Genomic DNA, 24603 nt, shown 5'->3' with positions numbered 1-24603 from the left:
CGCTGGCTGCGGTCGCGTTTCCGCGCACTCGTGAAGTGCAGAGCTGGTCACGAGCGCTTACCCGTGTCTCGCGCTTCTTCATTCATACCGGGACACCGCTCGAGAAGGGAGTATCACAGTCGCGCGCTTTCTCAGTGAGGAGAAAGTTTATTTTAGTAGTAAAAAGTTTAACTTGAACTCGTTCGGGTTGAAGAAGAAAGAAGTTAGCTATTGTTTATTCGACTCTGTTGCCTGCGTCCTAAAGTTTAGTTTAAACTGAGACATCAACTCGAGTTGTTTTCCCTCCGGTCAGTGTTTAGGTCGCTGATGGTTTCTAATCTTGCTCTTTTACGTTTGGCTGTTTTCGCATTCGTAGAAAAACACGGCATCGTTTGCATTTTCGTCGATTAGCCTTTCTTTTTGTGTTTCTGATATTTTTGTGGATTTAACGTAATCTTTGCCGCGTTAACTTACGTTTACCGTGGAAACTTAAACTCCGCTGCTGGGTTTTATTCGTGTCTTTCACAGGTAAGGAGTTTTGAACAACTTAAATTTGTGATTTACACAACTTCAATGCTCTTTATCCTCTACTGACAAAGATCGTTTTGAAACATTACTCCCGAGTGTTTCGTTGCAAACATGGATAAGTACGACGATTTGGGACTCGAGGCGAGTAAATTCATTGAGGACTTGAACATGTACGAAGCATCGAAGGACGGCTTGTTTCGCGTGAGGAGAGATTCAGAAAATAATCCGGATTTTGAAGAAACCAGGAAAGTTTTTGCCTCTAAGATGGTCAAAATACATATGCAAAAGCAGCAAGAGGAGATGGCGAAAAGCAGTTTGGCAGCAAGGATCAATGGTGGTCTTGCAAAAGTGTCAGAGAGCTCCAAAGACAGACCGCCCATCAGTAGTTACAGACTGGGGAGTGAAGCAGCAGCCAAACCACCCATCATGTCGGGACCGATGACTGGCAATGCCAGTGTGAATCCTTATATATATCATGAAGGGCAGAGACATCATTCAAGCAATCTACATGATGGATCTAGCAGCAGGGGTTTTGTGAACAGTTATGACAGTAAGGACATTGGGAATCATTTTAACTCAATACCAGTGCCTCCCCGGGCAGCACCCTCTACAAGCCCTACTGGCACATGGGTGTCAAAGAGTGATTACACTTCTCAGGCTCCATCATCCCCCCTCTTTAATAGTTCATCCTCCGCTGGTTCACCTGGAGTGAGTCAAAATCATGACGGCACTTCTCCACTGTGCCAGGGCCTTTCTCAAACCCTTGCCACATCAGCGAAGTCTCCTTCCCAGTCACCCACAGGAACCTACAGGGCTCCGGGGGACTTGAATCACAAGCCTCAACAAATCAGCTCTGGTCAGCAGTGCCAACCCATCGCTGCCCAGTGGTCTGCCACTGGCCCGCAAAACGGGGTACTTCATAACACTGGCACCTCAAGCCCCTCATTTGCCCTGGTGAACCCACCTCCACTAATCCCTTGCTTCCCAGCTGAGACACCCCAACCCAAAAGCATCGCCACAGGTCAGAGCCAAGTAAGGCTGACCACAAGTGTTCAGACACCGTCGGCTACCATAGTGTCTTCCCTTGATGAATCCTCTAGCCCCTCTCGGGCACTAAAGCTGCCATGCCAGACCCTCCATATGCAGACAGATCAGGGACCATCTGTGGCTGAAATAAAATTAGAAGCTCTAACTGAACGCCTGGAAAAGGAGATGGACGTCCAGCCAAAGGCTGAGTACTTTGGTAAGCACAACGCGATTACTGCCAGTGTGTTTTTTCTATTTATTTCTTTTCACATCTGCAATTGTATTTAACAGCTTGCTGATTGAAAAACCTTCTGCCTGTTTCCATTTATGTGTGCGTGTTTGACTATTGCCACAGTAAGTTGTATGTGAGTGTGTGAAAGAGCAATATAGATTCCTCTTACCTTTTCCTTTCCAGAAGCTATTTCTGGGCCAGCATCTGTTGTTCATTTCTTTTAAGTCATCACTAAATTACTAAAGGCAGACTTTTGCAGTTAACTTTTAATATTGAGCTAGACTCCAGATCTGGGGGAGGGTACCTTCATTAACCTCAGTTCAGACCTAATGTATTGCAGATCTGTAACTTACTTTTTTCACTTGCGGTTTGATATTCAGCATTGACATCTTAATGCTTTAATTGTGGAAGGAATCTAAAGTCACTCCCATTTGCCTTTACATCAGACCTGGCAACAGTTCTGCTAGGCTGTATTACAGATGCCTCATCATGGGTGCATAACACACGACTAGGGGTGCACCGATATATCGGCCGATGATGCTTGCTATGCTTCTCAATGATTACGTTGAAATGTCGCTACATCCAAAAGCCAGAGGGCGCTCTCGTGCAGAAACTCAATATGCGCTGCAGACGAAGAACCTTACATGCGCAGCTCAAGGAAATGGCTTTAATATATATTTATATTGTTGTTCTTCAAACCTTTTAAGGTATTTTCATGATAATAAAGAATATGTATAATGATTATGTTTGACGAGTGTTACTTTTTTAAATGCATGTTATAAACGACTCAAACTTACAGTGATTTCAGATCGATAAGGACTTACTAATCAAAAGCCATAGTACATGAAATAGCTGTGAATAATATCGGCTGTGCGATACAAAATAGTTATTGGCCACGTATTATTAGTGTATATCGGCATTTATCGGTGCACCCCTACACAAGACATCATCAGAAGCAGAGCATTAAGTAAATTGAGATGTTAATTATTAAAATAATGTACAACACATGAATTTCAAAACTTGAAACTTTAATCCGACATCTGTTACATTTATGGAATCAGTTGGATCCATTTTAAATAAGTCTTATCTATTTGATAGACGCAGTATTCGTAGATGCTGTATTTATTTTGAGGTGAATGAAAATAGTCATTAAAAATTAATTGTTGGATATCTGTATTTCAATCATGTGGAACCAGTGTTCATAGTTGAATTATGCAAAGTCAACACCTTTATTTGCAGTAGCCTGATGTCTTGATGTAGTCATAAATGTAGGCATATCTGTCGCATGACACAAAGTCAAGTGTTCTGTGGACTGATAAGACTAGAAAGAAACAATGCAATCAATTGAATCGACAGGATCTTTATTCCTCTCAGCCTCATTTTCATTTATGTTAAACATGCCAACAATTCTTGTCTATGGTCCAGAAGGAACTTTAACACAGTCAGTGGCTCTTAAGTAGACTACTAATAATACAAAACTCAGACAGCATGAGTGGTCTGTGTGTGCAAATTGACACATTACACTAATACAGTCGCAACATCAACATTTTTGCATTTGGTAGATCCTTTTTTCCAAAACGACTTACAGTGAATTACAAGATATACATGTTTATCAGTATGTGTGTTTTCTGAGAAAACCTTTTGCGTTGCTAGCTCAATGCTCTTCCACTGAGCTGAATTTTTTATAATGCCAGCTGCACTTGCTTTTTACTTCTAACACCTATAACATGAAATTTCTAGCAGGACAAAACCTATCATATACTGTGATTTGTAGAGTATCTCTTGTAAATCTTACAAGCACGGGAATTAGTGGCATAAACTTGACCCCTTTGTAAAGGTCAGTAGCAGCTTTGTCACTGCTTTCTTTCAGGTTTTCATCAGCTGGCCAGTGCCAAGTTTTGGACAGTTAAAATGTCCAGCAAACCAACATTACAGTTCACATACATTAAAATAGATCATGACTAAAATATAACTCATGCAGCCAGGTCCGTAGCCAGACGATTAAAGGGTGGGGGGGGGGGTATTTTTCCCAAAAAGTGGACCCTTTTACAATTTTTCTCCTCCTTTTGTATTTAATTATAAGGTTCAAATACTTAATTTTGGTGACCTTTTATGCACTTATTTGTGCTGGATTAGCTTGTCTGCTAGTATCTTAACAAGCATGCTTTTTGATGCAACTAAAATATTTACTGCATTGTTGTCAAATTGCTTTCTCCTGTACCACCTTTGTCAGTTCATACACAGTTCATAAGTTTAAAGATCACACTAACAACCGAATAGATTTAATGAACTTAATAAATATTAATAATAATTCTTCTCATCATCATTATTTCTTGACTCTCTGTCAATGCCTCTTTGCTTGTTGCTGTATTTGTCTTGACACTTATGGATTTACTGCTCTGGTCAGTTCCAATCTTATTGGGTGCAATTTGGAGAATATGTTCACAACTTCATCCAGGTTGACGCGCACCAAAGGAATAGCATTTCCATTGGCTCCAGTCTGCTGGTATTGACCAATCACAAAAGTCGATATTGCACGGCCAAATATCACTAAATATCCCACTGTGTTTTATTATTGTAATTACGCTACATTTATATGTCTATTATATTGTAGACTATTGAGTGGATAAAATAAAGAAATTCTTTTAATAAAAAATAATATAACCACTACCCCATCATTCAGAGGCGATGCTTCTTCACCGTTGCTTTGAAAAGTGTATTGAGAGAACTCTCTCAGAACTGCACTCGTGGTGCACACACATGTCCGGTTACAATAATGCATCATATTAATTTGAAACAGTAACCCAGAATATTTGTCACAAGCATTGATTAAAACAGTGATGACAATAATCACCCAAATAAACCTAAACACCCCCCCCCCCCCCGCTGCCTACAGGCTTGTCATCTTGTCATATCATAAGAGTGGGGGATAGTAATTAAAGCAATACTCCAGCCAAATTTCCAAGTGATTACTCACCCCAATTTAAACCTTCAAAAACTTAAACCTCATCCTTCACAGAAGTAATCCACACTGCTCCAACCGGTTAATAAAGGTAACCGATGCAATTTTGTAAGAAAAATATCCATATTCTGGATTCTGCTTTTAATGGTTTTAAAGTTTTAAATATTTTTCTTACATAATCACATAGATAACCAGCAAATGACCTTTATAAACCCCTTGGAGTCAGGTGGATTACCTTTTATGGATGGATGCACTTTTAGGGAGTTAAAAGTAAAAAGTTGTTTCCTGATCCGTGTTCTCTGTCGTTAGAAAGCTTGGAAGAGCAAGAACATTTACTAAAATAACTCCAAATGTGTTTTTCTGAAAGATGCTGGACTGCTTAAAAGTGAGTAAATCATGGGGTAATGTTGATATTTGGCTGGGGTATCCCTTAAATTGCAGTAAACTACTCGATAGTCTTAAAAATATTTAGTTAACAAATTAAAATAAACGTATCATTTTGTTTACGAATAATATACATAAAAAATGAAAATAAGTTGAAAAATAATATGTAGATTTCCTGTCCATTTTTTTTTCCGACAAGCTGTATCATCACCAAGATGTGTTGGTAAGAAATCTTAGTTAGATAAACCCAGGTTCACTGCTTTTACTCTTACAGTCCATTTAACAGCGTAAGGAAAACAGCATTTGCTGCATGCTGCTGAGAACAGCGAATTGTACCTTCCACAATCAGTAAATAATGACGTATTAATCTTCTTTGCTGCCCAGCTAACATACTCTTGACCTTTGCACTGTACTATCTCACTTAGTTTCTGATTAAAAAGAAAGACTGTGTGAAAGATTGTGACTTCGTCTAAGCAGTGGGCGAGTAAAGTACATTGCTTTCATTGTCAAACACACTTGAGTATTTTTAATCTCTTAAAGTTTAGGAAACTTCTGATATTATTATTCAGTACATATAAGAAGCACCTTTGGCCTGATTTCTACATTTTATAAGTAATTTAAGAATCCAGTATTTCAGAGAAGTAGAGTAATTTGTTAGTTTGTTTATGCATTTGGGCAGTGCATTAATAATTATAGAGCAATGGTGTTGATATCTTGAAAGGCAAGACCAATAGGGTCTTTGAATAAACACCTGTGTCCTGTTAATGTGTTCTGTGTGCTGAGTTTGCAGTAAATGGGTTAATAAGCCATGGTTGGTGTTTATGTCTCAGCATGACAGCTGCCACACCGCAGCTTCCAGGAATGTGAGGAGTGACTAAACAAGGACAGAAAGATGACAAATCATAAGTCCCTTTATTAAAGTCTAATGGTTATTTTACCTCTGTTGACATGTAAATAGAGTCACTTATGCTTGGCCTCTTCCGGATACTATCTTTTACGAAGAAACAATGAATGAGATGCAAGTTGGTGGGGGAGTCCCACCCTGTACACACAGACGTACCCACAGCAGGTATTTATGCTTTGTGCCCTGTGCTTGTTTGATGAAGGAATCCTTAATTTGGCTTTTGACTAGATGGCTTTATCTTAACTGTCTAGGATTTCTTTGTTAAGTTCATTCCCAGCTTTCAGCCCTGTGTTTTGTAAAGTGCGGTTTTTAGGGTTCATATCTTTGCTTCATTTGTTGATGACAATTGAATGAGATATTCCACAATCCAGCAATGTTTGAGCTATGCTGATCTAACAACAATGTGCTCTGCTGCCATCTTTTTACTGTTAAGTTTCCATTTCAAGGACTAGGTAAAATTAAAGACATACACGCATAAAACAGCAAAAAGGAATAAAATGGAGTGAAATGGCTAAGACAACATGTAAAACCTATTGAAACTCAAATAAATTTGATGTATCTTGTGTAACGGTGTCATACCCTGAATATAATTGTATTCATCCTGCTTCCTGTGGTGCTGTGTTAATTTAACAAACAGGATGCTTGGTAGAAGTTAACTTCTAGTTCACTCTCTGTATGTTATTTTTTTGCTGTAGATGTTTGAAGCAGTCATATTACTGCACTGTAAAATAAATCCAGCGTGAAGTTAAAACATCTCGGTTTTGCAACCTAGTGCTGCTCATTTATGTATATACACACACACACACACACACACACACACACACACACACATACATGTAAACATTTTACTTGTTCAATGTATTTGTTTAGTGTTGTTGCAGAAGGCTACATGACTTTGCAAAAGAAAAAACAACCAACAATCAAGAATGCATGATTATATGATGTCATATAAACTTTGACATGCCCAATACTGTAACAAAAGGTAAAAAAAAAAAACCTAATCAACTTTTTATATTGAAAAGCAGTCACTTTGTGGGTTTTTTCCCCAAAATCAGTGGCATCACGTATGATCTTTACAATTAAGAGTTAAAATCATGGAATTTTTATTTAAAAAAAAAAATTGTAGTTTTGATTGGTACTGAGGTTGATTAACAGATTTATGCCAAAAAAAGTTCATCTGTTACATTTTACAGCCGTTCCACAAGTTCAACTTGTACATGGAGCATTCCTCTGACTATTTTTAGGTGTTAGAAGCTTTAATGAAAAGACTTTTGTAAGGCAGTTTTGTGTATGCTTGTGTGTGTGCAGAAAGCTTGACTGTGCTTGGTGTGTTTGGATCAGGCTTTGCTGAGTGGGCAGATCTTGTTGTTGTTTGCCGAATACCAGATGAAACAGAGGCTCTTTTGTATGGGGCCAGCAGAGCACTGGCTCCCTGATGTAGTCCTCAGTCTAAGACGAGACCACTGTCTGTGTAACGCTGTTATCTCAATGCAGTAGGGTTTGCTCCAGTGTTGTAGTGTACTGCACTACAGTACATGCACAACTGCCTGAACCGATAGTGGATAACAGAGACCCTCTTGTGCTTTTAACTCACCTCCCTAACAGTCTTGTGATTTCACTTGAGATGCATGTTTATCTTAAGCTATAATAAGCTATCATATTCTCTTAAAGCTGGTTGCATGCTTTTCTGTAACTTTCTGTGCGGCTCTGAGCAACTTTTAGTCAGCTCTGGCCGAGCAGGTTACGCTTCTCTACTCTTACTTTTCTTCTTCCAACACTTTTTTTTTAAAATGTACTGTAATAAATAAATATAAAAACTTTTAAATGTCTTTAGTTAGTGTGTAATGTTGCTGTTACAAGGCTACACAGCTCAATGGTACAGTCACAAAGCAGTGTTTCCCATGCATTGATTTATTTGTGGTGGCCCACCACAGAATCAACACTGGCCCCCACAAATAGAATTTTCATGATTCCCATTTACATTTTTATTTCACTATTTAAAACAGCTTAATTCGGTTTAAAATATAATTTGATATATAATACAGATCAAATGCAGATACAGATCAAAGAGTAGAAGTGAAACATATTTCAGGTGCCAACACTAGATCAAACGCAAACACGACATGATGACATCACATATATGCTAATTAGTGGGTGATGTCATCACCACCACAGTCTCCTCAAAATCCTGTGGGAAACACTGCAAAGACATAAAACTCAAAGTTCACTCCGAAGAGACATAATCTCTTTAACAGAAAAAACTTTTTAATTACAACATTGAATGGCTCACTGGTACTACAGTGTGTTTCTTTTGTCTACAACACAGTTAATTAAATAATTCCTGTCCAGGGCATGCACACAAATGGGTGGAGGGGATGTGAGGCATGGATGGGCTGCATGGATGAGAGAAGATGAAGAACATGGGTGGCTTTAGTGGTGTGTTGTCACCATGCAATAGCATTGCTATTTATTTCACTCCATTCACACTATATGATAACTATAACGTTAACTGTAGCGATAGCTATATTAGCGTCCACATCAGCGGACGATAACAGTAACTTTATGTTAGTTCACTCACACTTGCTGTAGTCATGCAAATCATTTACCTTCAATGGCATTAGGGATGTTTAACGATTAATCGTGATTAATCGTTAGCAGAATAAAAGTTTTTGTTTACATCATATATGTGTGTGAACTGTGTATAATAACTTTGTATAAATAAATGTACACACATGCATGTATATGTTTTAGAAATGTTTACATGTGTATATACATTTGTATATTTATGTATAATTTATATTATATATAAATACTTAATATATACATAATTTTTTTATTAAACATGAATGTGAATGTGTGAATATATATACATATTTATTATACACAGTTTACACTAGTGCTGTGTTCAAAATATCGATACGACGATACATCGTCACAGACGCCTGACGATGCGCGCATCTATACAGCACCTTCTGTATCGATTCGGATGTACTTTTGAAAGTAACGTGACGAATTGCTGTTGATCCGTGATCCATTTGGAAAGGACGCATGTGTCCCACGGAGTACGTAAAGGTGGCGGGGTATACTTTCACTTTGCGTGTCTGTCTCGCTGGCCATTGAATGTATAAATATGCTGTTCTTGTTGCAATTAGACTGGCTTTAACCAGCAGAAGTCTTTAACATGCTGCGTGTCGTGTAACTTTAAACAGTGAATCTAGTAGGTTTTGTAATCCAATATCTTACCTTTTGGCGTAGTCAATGTAGTAGAATAAAAAGCATTACGTAGTAAATTTCACAGCAACTGGATATGATATGGATTTCAACAATGAGCTTCTCCACAGTGTCATCTGTCATTTCAAATACGCATGCACTTGAAGTTCAAATAGATTTGATTGGCTGTCAATGGCACTCTCAATCAGGATATATTTTAAAAACAAGTTGGTGTAGTGTTTATAATCTGTTGCAATATTAAGGGGCACTAACTGGCCTAAGTACCAAAAGCTTAAGATGAAAAATGTAAATTAAATGAATATGTTAAAATTTAGAAATAGTTAAGAGATTGATGTTCAATTTGTATATATATTTATACGTATATTTAGATAAATTGTTCTATATCACAATTATACCTCGTAAAGTTGGTTTTATTATTGTGAAAATAAAGTAACAATTTATAACATATTGGCATTTGTATTGGCATAGTTTTACTACACATGTCGTGGTTACACAATGGTATGATGATGTTCTGATGCTACTTTGTGTTGGTTTTAGGCTTGTTTACTTTGAGACTTGATTACTCTCTCATTTTAATAATAGTACCATGGTGAGTGCATCAAATATAAATGCCTCTGCATTTGGGGGGGGGGGGTCATATGGGTCTGGTTGTTTACCAAATTACTCTCACATTACATCTGGTCCCCTCTTGTATAAAAATAGTATCAAATAATAATGACAATAATTGTTAAGTATATTTTATTATACTTATATGATATATTCTCTCGCTCCCTGCACACACACAGAGTTGACAATGTTAAAGGAAACAGAAAATATTTGCAGACTTATGTTGATGTTTTTTTATTTCTCTTTTGCAGGCAGTTGTGTGAAGTGCAGTAAGGCTGTTTATGGAGCCAGTCAGGCGTGTCAGGCAATGGGCAGCTTGTACCATGACAGTTGCTTCACCTGTAGTGCTTGTTGTAAGTTTATATTTATTCTGATTCTTAAACACCATGTTTATATTACTGTTTTGAGAGCCATTCTTGAATTGTTTGCTTCTGATATTTATGTGCATATATTTTGTTGGATGTATTTTTGAGTTGACATATGAGGCAGGACATAAGTTTTCAAAATAACAACAATGGCATCTGCAGTTAACATTGCAACTGATACACTGACTAGATAGTTGCACGGTATGAAAGAACTGATCCAATTTCCTCATCTGCAAAATAATATTGTGGACAATCAGACCAAAAGATTAGATGTGAGGGAAAATCTTAATAATGCAACAATACCTTGCAAAAATCTGCAAAATATATAAAAAACCCTTATACTTTGTTATATCATCTAATAAATAATTGAAATATTAGTTAAAATACATAATAATACTTATTTGTGGTTATAATTTTCAAGAGTTTGAAGATTTATAGCACTCTACACAGTTATAGAAGGATCATTTGTATTTTCAATCTAATCTTTTATATAGTGCTTTTCACAATTGTTTATTGTTCCAATGCAGCTTTACATTGAAACAAAGAAAATACAGAAAACACAGAAACAACTAAATCATGGCAGTTTTTAAATATACACTCTTAAAAATAAATGTGCTTAAAAGGTTCTTCACAACGATGCCATAGAAGAACCATTTTTGGTTACTCAAAGAACAATTTAGTCAAAGGTTCTTTAAAGAACCCTTTTCTTTTATATTTTTTTCATAATCTGAAGAACCTTTTATCAACACAAGAAACCTCTTATGATGTTATAGATGTTATCTTTATAGAACCATTTAAACAAAAACGTTCCTCTGTGACATCGTGAAGCACCTTTATTTTTAAAGAGTATATTTTAGAATGGAGTATATGAAGTTACATGGAGTTATTTCATTGTATTTTCTTATTTGAATAATGTAATAAGCTGGAGGTATTCAAATGTTTTACTAATAGAATAATGCAATAAATAATACTCCAATTCCAAATTTTATCTTTGAAACATGTATTTAAAATGATTTCCTAGTAGAATAATGTAATAATTATCAAAACAACCACAGAGTATTTACTACTTTTAAAACCGTGGATGATTCAGTGTTTTATAAGTTGGGTAAGGCCGCCACCAAGTGAATAATAGCAGAAATATGTATTGCCGTAAAAACTTGTCATTGGCAGGAAAGTGTTTTCTCTTAATTGACAAGATAACTCGTTAATGGTGGGGATAGAGTTAAGATTTTTTAATGTATACTACTGGGCTGCTGAATGCTTTATTCTGATTGGTTGAGAAATGTTCCACGCCTATGCATTATTTTTTGATAAAGCACATCTGAACCACCAGAGCAATGTCTCAGCAATGTCTGTGGTAACTGTGGTATAAGCAGAATAATTGAAGATTTGAAAATAATGCACACCTAAGGTGGTAATGCGGCATGAGGCAAAGCGAAGTCTGCTTAATTCTGATATGCAGAAGTCATGGTGAGGCTTGCATAAACACTCCTTTTTATGCCTTTAAAAAGTCTTGTTTTCTTGCAGTTTATTTAGCTCATCTGTGGTTTCTGGAAATGGGAAGTATTTAAAGGAAAATATGGATTTTTCTGAGCTTCTCCTCTACAGGACTGCCTTTAAGCCACAGTTTCGGTCTCTGCTTTGTTCTCGTTGTGTGTCCAGAGCATTGTTATGAGTGCAGTTAATGTGTCTGTGTGTATTTCCACATGTTTACATGAGTTGTGTGACTAAAGATAGTGAGAATAGTTTTGCTGGACAGAGTAGTTATCCTGCTGGAGAGGAATGTCGGGGGAGCGCGTGACTGAGGTTGGTTAACGGGTTAGATGGGCAGATAGTGGTATGTCCAATGTGTTATGTCAGCTGGAGTCGGTGGGGTAAAAAGACAAACAGGTGTTTGATATCTTAGGCCAGAAACATACCGTAACCAAGTACGCAGACCAAGACTCTTAGCCAACGAATTGTAAACTTGTGGTCTCATTGAACATTCTGTAGTGAGGAAGTGTTTATGCAGTACTTACCTATATTTACCTTTTAATGTCTGCATCGTTAACCCAGATCTTTGATATCTTTTGATATCTACACTCTTAGAACGGATAAAAACTTTACAATCAGGGCATTGTCCGCGAATACAAACATATCTGTGTTATTATTGAAACAAAACATTTTGTGTTACTTTGAACACAACTGGTTTATACAAAATTAACACAAAATGACACACATTGTGTAAAATAGCATAACACAAAATATAGGTAAAAAAACTAATAACATGTGGACTAGTGTACTAGTCACTAGTGTATCAAGTTCAACATGTGGACTTAATAAATGTAGTTACACTTAACAACATGTGCAAAAAGCCCCTTTGTCCTTACACTCAGTTGCACTTTTTCTGTTTAATAAGAACAAATTGTTAGGTTGTACAACTGAAAAAAGTCACATTTGTTTAATATTTTGTCAACCACTATACTGTAAGAAAAACAGTGGAGACTCTCGTAAGACCTAAAATCTCAACAGGCTACTAGGAAATTCTTTGCAATCTCTTTATCCATCATTAGACCTCAGAGAGTTACACAGGAAGTGACATACAGTAAACAGCTGCACAAGCAATCGGAGAGCATGATGTACATTCAGACTCTCTGCTGGCTTAAACAGAGGTGCTCCTGTGTGCTCCTTACAGACCACCAGCTCCTGGAGATCCTGTTTAAAACAGAGCCCCAGATGTTACTGACACAGTGTTAATGTGCTCATCAGGTTTCACCGTCTGAACCCATATTGGTGTGTTTTGTGTTCTCTGTTAAGTCTCTGTGTGTGGCAGAGACTGCACTGTGGTTTGTGTGAAGAAAAAGAGTACCTATTGTTCAGCTTTTATGGGAGGACAGCTTTGTTTGTGACCAAGACCTAACGCTCTCAATATCAGACCCACCAGAGATACCCTGACATTTAATTATGGCTTTTCCTACCACTGCTATGCAGACGACACTCAACTCCACTTGTCGTTCCACCCTGATGATCCCACAATTTTTGCCCACATCTCGGCATGCCTGAGGGACATCTCACTATGGATGAAGGATCACCATCTCCATCTTAACCTTGCGAAGACAGAACTGCTTGTCATATCATCTGAACCCAAGATTCAACACAACATTTCCATTCAGCTAGGTTCCTTGACCATCACGCCTTCCAGGACGCCAAAAACCTGGGAGTGGTCATTGATGATCGGCTTAGCTTCACGGAGCATGTTGCCAGCACCGCTCGCTCTTGTAGATTCATCCTCTACAATATTAGGAAAATTAGACCTTTCCTAGATGAGCATGCCACACAGGTCCTGGTCCAAGCTCTTGTCCTGTCCAGGCTGGACTACTGCAATGCCCTACTTGCAAGGCTTCCAGCCTGCACGACCAAACCCCTACAGATGATTCAGAACGCAGCGGCAAGAGTGGTCTTCAGTGAGCCAAAGAGGATGCACGTCACTTCTCTCTTTGTCAAGTTACACTGGCTTCCTATAGCAGCTCGCATCAAATTTAAGGCTCTGCTCCTGGCCTTTAAAACCATCACTGGGTCAGCACCCCCTTACCTTCACTTACTTATAGAGCCTTATGTACCCTCTCGATCCCTGCGCTCTGCCACTGAGCGACGGCTTGTGGTGCCATCTCAAAAAGGGAAGAAAATCACTAGCGCGTACCTTCTCAGGAACTGTTCCACAACTGTGGAATGATCTGCCGGTCGTGACACGATCTGCTGACACTGTAGCTGTCTTTAAGACTCGGCTAAAACCCATCTCTTCCGCCATTACCTCACTTACGCCAAACGGACTTACTATCCTTCTTTAGTTACCTTTCTCTTTATTTCTTTCTCTATTTACCGCTCTCTTTATCTCTAACTCATCTAAAAAAAAAAAATACTAACAACCCCTTGTCTATGTATATTGTGTTGGACTGTATGAGACTATTTCCAGTGCACTTATGTATTGCTGTTCTTGTGTTGCTATAATTGCTTCTATTGTTTACCTCACTAGTAAGTCGCTTTGGATAAAAGCGTCTGCTAAATGACAAAATGTAAATGTAATGTAATGTAATTAGTGTTTAAAGTTCTTCTGTCCCAAATGGTGCACTTTCGGTCTTGTGACCTTAAATAGGGGGTTTTCATGCTGATACGTAGAACTTTCGCTTTCAGCGATCTTTGTGCACGGCCACTTCCGGAATCCGGAGAATGACTCAGTTGAAGAAATACAGATTAATTTAGGGTTTAGTAATTTGTGTTGATATAGCTTTTATTGCCATAGACGTCACTAGTTCACTTTTGTAAGCGTATGGTGTTGAGATGCACCTTATGATGATGTTGCACTGCTGTTCATGGTATTATTATTTATGTATTAAAAAATCGTGCAATCATGTAATTCTTTTGTTAGGGGCCATTTTTACATAAGATGGAAAGGCATGTCTAATTTAATATGATGCCTGTCATTAATCATATTGACTAAACATCATATACTCGAAGGAAATGTAATACCATTTTATTAGTTAATACTGTTCAAATTTTTATTTATTTGTGAGAACACAAAACTTTATAGTAATATCATATATTCAATTTTATTTTATTATTGAATGTGTTGTTAGCAGCAATGCAATAGTCACTGGCCCTATTGGCCAATTGAAATATTTAAGCACAAAAAACGCGAATCAAATCTCAATACTTTACTCGCGCGTTGTTTGATAAGTTTTGTTTGCTTGCACTCCTCAACCGTGAGCCCGACACGTATATTAAGGCTTCAGACAGCATGCCGTACAACCAAATAGTAAAGACAGCAAGCAAATGACAACCGAGTTTATTTTTTCTTGCATAACATTTTAACACAAAATTATCTCAAAATGCCGTGATTATAGTAGTACACAATCATGTACACATTAAATAAATATGCCTGTCATAATCATATTGACTATACATCTTAATACTCAAAGGAAAGTTAATACCGTTTTTTTTTTGTGAGAACACAAAACTTTGCAGTAATACCATATATTTAATTCTATTTTATTCCTTTATATTTTATATATGAATAATTCCCCCATTTTCTATGGTTTCTTCTCTTGTTAAGCTGCTTTTAAAACACTGCAATGTTGTAAAAAGTGCCACATCATCCACTCAATTCAGTCAGGAATCCAAGAAAACGTAAGTAGGATTGCCGTTGTTTGTTCGATTTACAACAGAGCAGTGACATCTAGCCTTCGTTTCAGCCACTGTTGAACTGCACCGGAAGTGGCCAGTCACAAAGTTGACAAGTCCCGCCCATGAAACACGGAAGCATGAGAATCCCCTATTGGGCGTGCTCGCTTAACGGCAGGGCATAGTTTCTTTCCGCGTCTGTCTCGCACGTGCAAGACGTTCGACATGTCAGCAATACAAATGATTTCTTATTTAAATTGTTATATAAATTTTTTTAGGATAGATGAAGAAGAGTAGCAGAGACGGTGGTGTGTGTGCAAAATTGCCTTTGTGTAATTGTTTGTAGTGGAGTGTCCTGTTAAAATATTTTCTTGTGCATGTGCTGTTATACACGTTCTGTACTTGTACGACCACGGACCCTCCTGATGACGAAAATGACATCATGCGGATGGTGCGTGTATGCGGACGGCCCAAGTATATCTTTGGCTTTAGTCTACTAGGTACGGTGTCCCATCTGTCATTTTTATGCTCTGAAAGTGTGCTCATCAGCGCCCCCTTTGCACCCTTGATGCGTTTTTCAGCAAAGCCCACACTGCTTCAGGCTCCACATATTTTTTTCAATCCAGAAGTCCTTGTGAAAGAGCAATCAGACAACGGTCTTTTTCTATTTATAAATAATGTAATAACACAGATACATTTTTAAAGGACAAGTTCGGTATTTTAGACTTAAAGCCCTGTTTTCAGATTGTTTATGATGAAATAGAACGGTTTTGACTGAAATTTCGACATATGCGGCTGGCCCGAGAATTTTTGGGTGTTTGTTTTTCACCTACCACCTCTATAATGGCTTTATAGGTGCACAGGAACAATCCTTCCTAAAATGCATTAAACTTTTGTTTACAAAGACATGAAACTCACAGAGTGGTCAAGGGTGTTAACTGATGCTCACACAAAAATCGTCGCAAACCATGCACCCTATAAAGCCATTATAGAGGTGGGAGGTGATACAAGAAACACCCAAAAATTCTCGGGCCAGCATCATATATCGAAATTTCTGTCAAAACCGTTCTATTTCATCATAAACAATCTGAAAACAGGGCTTTAAGTCTAAAATACCGAACTTGTCCTTTAAAAATGTATCTGTGTTATTACATTATTTATAAATAGAAAAAGACCGTTGTCTGAAATAAATGCTAAAATACCGAACGTGTCCTTTAATAAATCCCTTGTAAGGACCAGTGTAGAGTATGTGTCATTTTAAATGTAGAAAAACACTATGTGGCATTTAATGCATCTGGCTAAGCAGTGATTTTTTTTTAACCGTAAACTCTTTCAGATTGCCAAGCAGACTTATTTAGCTTTGTCGTGATCTTATTTAGCTGTGAAATGCAGTAGCTTGCCCAAAAATAAAAATGTACTAACACTCATGTCATTTATTACATTCTGTCCCAAAGTTAACACGAACACAAATAAAAATGTTCATATAAAAATGCTGTCACTTACCTGACAGATATGCAGTTAAATTAAATAATTTTAACATAAAAGTTAAATTAAAGTAAAAACAATTAAATAGCGGGTTAATAAACATATTCTAAAATAGGAATTTTGGTTAATTGAAGGTATGAATTTATGACCAATATTATATTATCAGTTGAAAGAATTTTTTTTTTTGTTAATGCACGGTGTGTGTCGACACGTAACTACAGACCTTTCTATCCTTCCTTTTTGAAAACTTTTTTGAAATGTGTCCTGCTTGGTAGTTAAAAAAGAGACAACCTGCCCTTGTTGGATATTAATCCTCTGGACTGATCACATGACCGTTGAAAATGTAATGTTGCGTGAACATTTGATAATAGGGACTTTAAGCAACAGCCTCTGGTGGAACGGCAACGGCATTCTGGCGTTGTGTTGCGCATGCGCGAATTTAACTGCTACTTTGCGACGTTCTACTGTAACGGTCTACTACGGGAGAACAGCTGATTTGCCGTAGTCGCTACAACGTGAGAGATTATGTACATAAATATTATGTTTTATGGCATATGACATTGTAATTGCATCAGTTTATGATTTTACCAGTATTTTATATAATATGTGTTCGAATGTTTTAAATTTAAGCTAATTTTAAAGATTTTTAAGTATTCAACATTTTCAGTATTGCTTAAATCTAGGTTTTTAGACTTATTTACATCATACAATAGTAAAAACTCTTCTTCTGACAAAATATTGTCATTTAATGCCAGCAATCCTTCTTCTCTTGCTTTTTTAAATGACATATTTTTGCATCTTAATAAATGAATTAATACCGCGTTGCGCTGTCCTGTTTACGTTTGCTTAGTGATTTTTACGTTCTTGGCTACGGTGGTCTGACAGCTTACTTCCGGTCGCCGTAGCCGTTCCATTCCCAGCTGTTGCTTAAAGTCCCTAATGTATGAATCCTGGTTCTGTTGTTGATCTGTTGCTGTTGTTTGTACGTTCAAATTTAATAAAATTTTTGTATTGTTTTTACAGACACACAGACAACCATCAGCTGTATTTTTACTCAATGACAATTTAATATTAAAGTTAATGGTTAATGTTTGGTTAATAAGCTGCTGTTGTCAGTTGGCAAAAGCAATCTTCTAAAGCAATAGGAGTGTGTGAGAAGTTTGTGTATGATATTTTGTCATGAGACTTGCCAGAACTAATCGGAAGTGGGACATGCCACTATATTTAAATTTGGCACTGGCTTGTTTTAAGTTTGAATTGGTTTCAATGTCGCTAAATAAGTTCACAAGATATTAATAGTTTTCTTACATACACATAATTTAGCTTTTTATCAACACATTGGAGTTGGCTGGATTACATTTATTATGGATGTATGTGCTTATATTAGCCAAAATAGTGGCATAATTTAAAATTGTATAGACTATGTTTAGCTAAAGCAAGGAAGTCATATACATATTGTGCAACATTTTGGTGAACTCTTTAGGTTGTATAAGTTCCACTGTGTTTTGTAAGATGACGGCAGTAACATGAATGCTTTCATTGACTTTAAAGAGGCTTATAAAGGGTTAACTACATCAGCCTGAAAGACAGAAATGTGAGGAATGTGCTTTCCTGTGGGACAGGGGTTGTTTGAATAAGAAGATTTGTCTGTCTGTCTTTTGGGGTTTAAAGCCAAAAACAGCCCGGATTGGGACAGGAAGTTCTCACCGTGGACTGGAAAGCAGCAGCCGATCACTATCTGAGTTTTTTAAATGTCTTTGTGTGCTCAAAGAGTGCTGACGATTTCTTACTTGGTTTAGTGGGTCTGTTTATTGAATTTAGTCCAATCCCTTTTTCAAAACACACTTTGATTTATTTTTACTCTATATTCATTCATCCAATTCAGTTAGCATGTCACAAATATCTAACTTTTTTATTTAACTTTGATTTATGCCAAAGAAACAGAATAACCTTACATAACTTAACCTTACATAGTATTAACAGATTTAGCTTGGTTCAAATCAGTGGTTGGGTTTGTTCGTATTTTGGCATTGTCAGTGTACACGGGTTAATAAGCTATAATATAAATGCAACAATTGTGCACATATCTGATTGTGGAACAATTATGACATCAAGACTAGCGTAAAAAAACAATAACTTCAAAATGTCAATATTTGTATTGTTGATTTTTGCCAGATTTTAGTGTTTTGTTGTACACACTCATTTTTTTTTTCTTTTTTAATTTAATAAGGAATATTTATTATGTGCAGCCCTATTATGATGATGTTTCAATTGCAATAGTTGGTAATTTGTGTTCTATGCAGGTCGAAGGCTCCGGGGAAAAGCTTTTTACTACGTCTGTGGGAAAGTGTTTTGTGAAGAAGACTTCCTGGTAAGTTGTCTTTCAGTCTTATTATAAGGACTTTGCATGTCGGAAGTCCGGGGAGTACAAATCATAGATAATTAAGTATATAATATACGAATATGTGGTCTTTGGTGACAATGTTACTGGCATTACAGAACGGAGTACTGTTTAGATTAGGGATGCCCCAATCAGGATTTTTGCAGCCGATGTCTTCGTGATTGGCCGATATCAATGCAAGCTGAGTCCCAATTCAAAGGCTGCGACCTTTTAAGGACGTATTTTAAGACCGATTGCGTCACAGCAGCGCGACTTAAGGCCAGTAAGGCCGTCGCAATTCAAAGGATGCTTAGAATGAAGCCTCAAAATGCGTCCTCATTTCTCCGCGCTGTTAAGGATAGAACGAATGGATCCTTAACAGCCGAGGATATCCCAAGAGTCATTGCGCGTCTGCAACGGCTGCATATAATGGGTGGATATTCTAAAATAAACAATTAAAACCTTTATTAAATAAAAGTGTATTTATCAGAAAACATTTTTTCTTGTCACTGTTTTAGTATTATAAGTTATGTTTTGTGTTAATAATATTCTTTTTATGTTGCGTATATTTATAAGGTTGATTAATTTGGTATACTGTTGAATAGTTTAATATACATCAACGTGTCATATTTCTAAAATAAATTAATGATTTTTCTGATGTCATATTTATTTTAATAAGTCAGAAACGTGCAGGTGGGCGCGTGCAGCAGGTGACGCTAATTATGGGTCCTCCGAAGGTTAGACCGTCTCATTTCAGTTCTCTTCGCAAAATTCTGAGGCTTCCACCTTGAAAGACCGAGTGCTCACCTTTTAAGGTCGAGTGCTCATAAGGTTGCAGCCCTTGAATTGGGACACAGCTGCAGATACTGATTCTTCAAGCTTTTTGATGACTGTAAAAAATTTTCTAGATAAAGTAATACCACAGATGTTGCCTTTGTTATATTACTTAAGCAGTAATTATGTATATTGTTGTTTTACTAGAGAATCAAATAAATGAGCACAACAAATATTTCTTATGCAAAGAGAAATTTAATATGCCTTTTTAAAAGGCTTATGTCTGTTAAAAGTAATGAAAAAAAAAAACACTTCACAGTCTTTACTGTATGAATGAAATATAGACACATTCATAAAAAGTACAAAAGTTCTTCAGTGAAGAGCAGAGAATGATTTTATTGAGAGATGAATTAGGTGACTGTAGCTTGAAGATGTGAGAGAGATCGCTCTGTACACGTGCACTGATGACAGGCAGTTGTGTGTGCACTTGTCGAGTGTATGCAAACAAAAAAGATCTTCCTAGTCGACTAGTAGTCGTTCATTTTCGCTATTATTCGACTAGTCAAATTTTTATGATATCAATGTATTATTTAAATATATATATGGTGGAGGGGGCATCTGATAATGGTTTGAGTTTCAGGGATGCGAAAGAACTTTACACTCTTAGAACGAATGTGTTAAAAACAACACATTGCTAGTGCTGCCACTAACGACTAATTTTCTAACGACTAATCTTTCGACTAATTTTTCGAATAGTCGACTATTCTAAACGACTAATTAAAAAAAACTCAAGTGTTTGTTATTTCATTGTCCATTTTATTTTGAACTCACCGGTGTCATAAACAATATGAATAACTTAAATGTTACCAAATAAAAAATTACAATGTAAACAATATAAATAATAATAAAAACTTCCAGTGCAAAGTAGATGCATAACAGAAATATGAAATGTTTCACTTCTACTCTTTGATCTTATATTGCATTTTAACACAACTGAATGCTATTTTACATATTATCTGTTCTGTTGTAGCCTATAAAATAGTGCCTAAACATGACCCATCACCTCGTTTTTTATCCAAACAGCTGTTCCTTTAACTGCTGCTAAAATCCTGATTTAGATATGCAAAAATCACCATACATTTACATTGTAGCTTTACTGCTGTTGCTCTTCTCATAATTGTTGTTGTGTTTTGAGCCATTTCTTGATTTTAAATGCGAGTGATATAGCGCAGACAATTCGGTGCAAATTCAGAAATATAAGAGAATACACTGTTGTTGTTACATAGACTACAGAACACGGCATACAGCATCATAGGGAGGGAGAAAGCTCGCACACAGACTCACACTACTGCTAATCTTTCTTCAAGTCATGTTAACTCGATCAGTCGTCTTTGTCAGAGACATCTGTGAATGTTGACGTTTACGCAAAAAAGAAAGTACATTAAAAACACTGCCACCTTTTCACTGTCACGTAAGAGAGAGGCGCGCGCGGTCGAGGCGCTGCAAGCAACATAAGTGATAGAGAGAGAGAGAGAGAGAGAGAGAGAGAGAGAGAGAGAGAGAGAGAGAGAGAGAGAGACGCGCTGAACACTCGCAGCAATGAATTGAGCCGTTTAAAATAGTAAAATAAAAATGTAAATGGGAATCATGAAAAATCTATTTGTTGTGTCCAGTGTTGATTCCGTGGCGGAATCACGAGCAAACACTGATAGCCTTTAACATCCAAATACAGAGTCATTGTACTTCTCAAAAGAGTTAATAAAACAGTACTGACTAGCTCGCCGTTTCATTAATAATCATATAACAGTTACTTACGTTGTCCTATTCTCTGTGGGTGTATCGTCAATAACTCCCGAGTGTTTTCGTTTGAGATGCTCGTGCATTGTCGTTGTGCTCCCGTGATAAGCCGGCGACGTTTGGCACGGTGTAACAGACCACTCTTTTATCACAACTTGGCTTAAAATACTTTCATACTTCGGAAGCTTTCCGACTCATAATTCCATAGACTCACCTGCCACCGGCAATTTTTCAAAAATAAAGCAGTGAAGGCAGAGGGAGAGGGAAGAAAGATGATAGCGTAGCAGATTAACCAGCAGGGCGCGCACAGCGCACAGACTGGTGTGGAGGTGAATTACATTGAGCCATTTGAGACATGAGACAGAATTACAGTGGGCCGTTTGAGACGAAAAAAAATAAATATGCGACTCCTCGACTAAAAAAATTGCCGTCGACAAATTTTCATCGTCGATTACGTCGACTACGTCGACTATTCGCGGCAGCACTACACATTACTGTTGATTCTGGGACAACACACTAAATGTATTGTTCCAGAATTCACCCATCTCTGTGTTATTATTGAAACAACACATTTTGCGTTACTTTTAACACAACTTGCGTTATATTTTAACACAAAATCAACACAAAATTACACATAATGTGTTAAAAGCTTAATGCACAAAGATCTGTAAATCCTTTTTAAGAGTGTATGTGTAACATTTCTAACATTGTTTTAACGTTAAAGAGACATACTGCATAATAATAAGCCTTTAAAATATTAATTAAGCGCACATTAGATATGTGTAACATGTATCATGCCTGCAATACCCAAAGGCCAAAGAGTGTAGCGAGGTAACTACATATGCCAAATTGATGTACAGTATGTGTTCGTTCCAATGCATATCCAGCTCTTAATGTCATTATAACAGCTTAAACTGGGGTTGCTTGTCTTTTGGTGGGGTCAATTTAAGTTAAATAGATTTCTAGTCAGTAAAACTTTGATTTGATTGCTGTTAGACAACTGATTATGTCTTGAGATGTAAACCTTTTGTAAATGAGGGGTTCTCAAACTTTACAAAAGAGAAATATTCCAAGGACCCGCTTATAATACTAATAGTCATTAAAGTGATATTTTGTCTAAAAAATGAAAATTACCCCATGGTTTACTCAAGCCATCTGAGATACATATGTCCATCATCTTTCAAACAAACACATTTTCAGGTATTTAAGAAAATTGTATAGATCTTTCAAGATTTTTAACAGTTGAAAATGGGGTCCACTTCCTTCAAGCCCAAAGAATGTGCATCCATCCTTCAGAAAAGTAATCCACACTGCTCCAGGGGGATCATAAAGCCCTCCTGAGGGTAATCGTTTTTTTTTTTTTTTGGTTTAAAATTCTTCGTTTTAACTGTGACTAGCGCTGTTTAGCTCCTGGCTCTGTTCCTCCACCCCCTGCGATCGTCACTACCCACTACATCGCTCCACAACATACGCTCACTACGCTGTTACTTTCTCATGAAGGCAGAAGAGTTCAAGACGGGTCATTACTGAAAGCATCGATTACCCTCAGAAGGGCCTGTATTTATCCCCCTGGAGCCATGTGGATTTACTTTTGTGAAGGATGGATGCACATTTTTTGGACTTGAAGGAAGTGGGCCCCATTTTTTAACCATTATAAACTCAAACGTTAAGGGTGAGTAAATCTTTGGGTGATTTTTGTTTGTGGGTAAACTATCCCTTTAACGTCCCTATGAAATCAAAACTGACAATTCTTATTTTTCTATAGAATATTGCAGTGTATATTATAAACTGTGTATGCTAGTCTTTTTTTTTTTCAAAAAATTCAAGTAATACACTTGTATCAAAATCTGAAAATATACTTCCGGCCTCTAGCGATCCTTCTCTGAAGACGACAGTTCGATGGCTTGGGCAGAGCATCTGATAACCCCACCCCCTACAAAGCAAAATCCCCAGAGTTAAATTAAAACCACTGGGTGTATATGAAGAGGTTGGTTCCAAAATGCAATTAACGCCATTTAAAGAAAAGTTGTTACTGCCAAAATCAGTATTATATCAGGTTAGTATTTAAAAGTAAATTATTAGTTTTACGCAAAATACAATATCCGCCGTGTTATTCTGTCATCTTTTCTCCCTTTTTTCCCAAAACCAATAAACGCCACTCCTCCTTTTCTGCAGAATGCAATAAATCACATAAATTATGTAAATTAATGCCATTAATGTTTATTTTTTAAATTGGTGTATACCACTGTTCAACTAAATGAATGTAACATGTCACAGATGAATGCACATTTATATATTGATTCAATAGATTTATAGCATTTTGAATTTTTTTTAATAATAAATCTTTGAAAATCAAGTTATGTTATTATAACCTAAAGATGCTATGTGAAAGTTTGTAACAGAAAATAGTGGTTTTCATTTTGTCACTTTCTTGGTTACTTAGATATAGATGTTTTCTGTTTCATTTAAAGTCACCATTATGGTGAGTGGTGTTTGTTTTAGTTGAATTTGACTCTTAGCTTGCTAGCTTTTTCTAACTGTTATAACTGTTTGTGTTTAAAACATGTTTGTTATGGCAAAGAAAGACAATAGCACAATTATATGGTGGTGATGAGCACATAAGTTCTAAAGATCATCATCTAGAAAATTTATGCATTCATTTAGTGTTTGCACACAAAAATGTGATACTACAGTATGAGACAACAATGGTGACAATAAAATGAAAAGCTGCATGCTGCAATGCATGCTGGGTATCAACAAATTACAAATTTCATCGAGGACTCCCAGAATGCA

The 24603-nt window shown here is 36.9% G+C and overlaps 1 protein-coding gene across 2 annotated transcripts in view; it reads left to right on the top strand.

Moving 5' to 3' along the window:
• The first annotated feature begins 69 nt into the window (after positions 1-69).
• Positions 70-24603, top strand: part of LOC135728259 (LIM domain-containing protein 1) — a 38258-nt gene continuing 13724 nt past the window's right edge. The window contains exons 1-3 of one of the 2 annotated variants that reach the window (XM_073811686.1): positions 70-1750; positions 10104-10205; positions 19163-19230. In XM_073811686.1, the coding sequence (XP_073667787.1) occupies positions 619-1750; positions 10104-10205; positions 19163-19230 (1302 nt within the window). In that variant the 5' untranslated portion in view covers positions 70-618. The remainder of the gene's footprint in view (positions 1751-10103; positions 10206-19162; positions 19231-24603) is intronic. The other variant, XM_073811687.1, reaches the window with a different exon arrangement.

Source organism: Paramisgurnus dabryanus, chromosome 13 (genome assembly GCF_030506205.2).
Source record: "Paramisgurnus dabryanus chromosome 13, PD_genome_1.1, whole genome shotgun sequence".
Classification (NCBI taxonomy): Eukaryota; Metazoa; Chordata; class Actinopteri; order Cypriniformes; family Cobitidae; genus Paramisgurnus; species Paramisgurnus dabryanus.
Note: the sequence above shows the minus strand (reverse complement) of the source record. Positions and strands in the feature narration are given on the sequence as shown.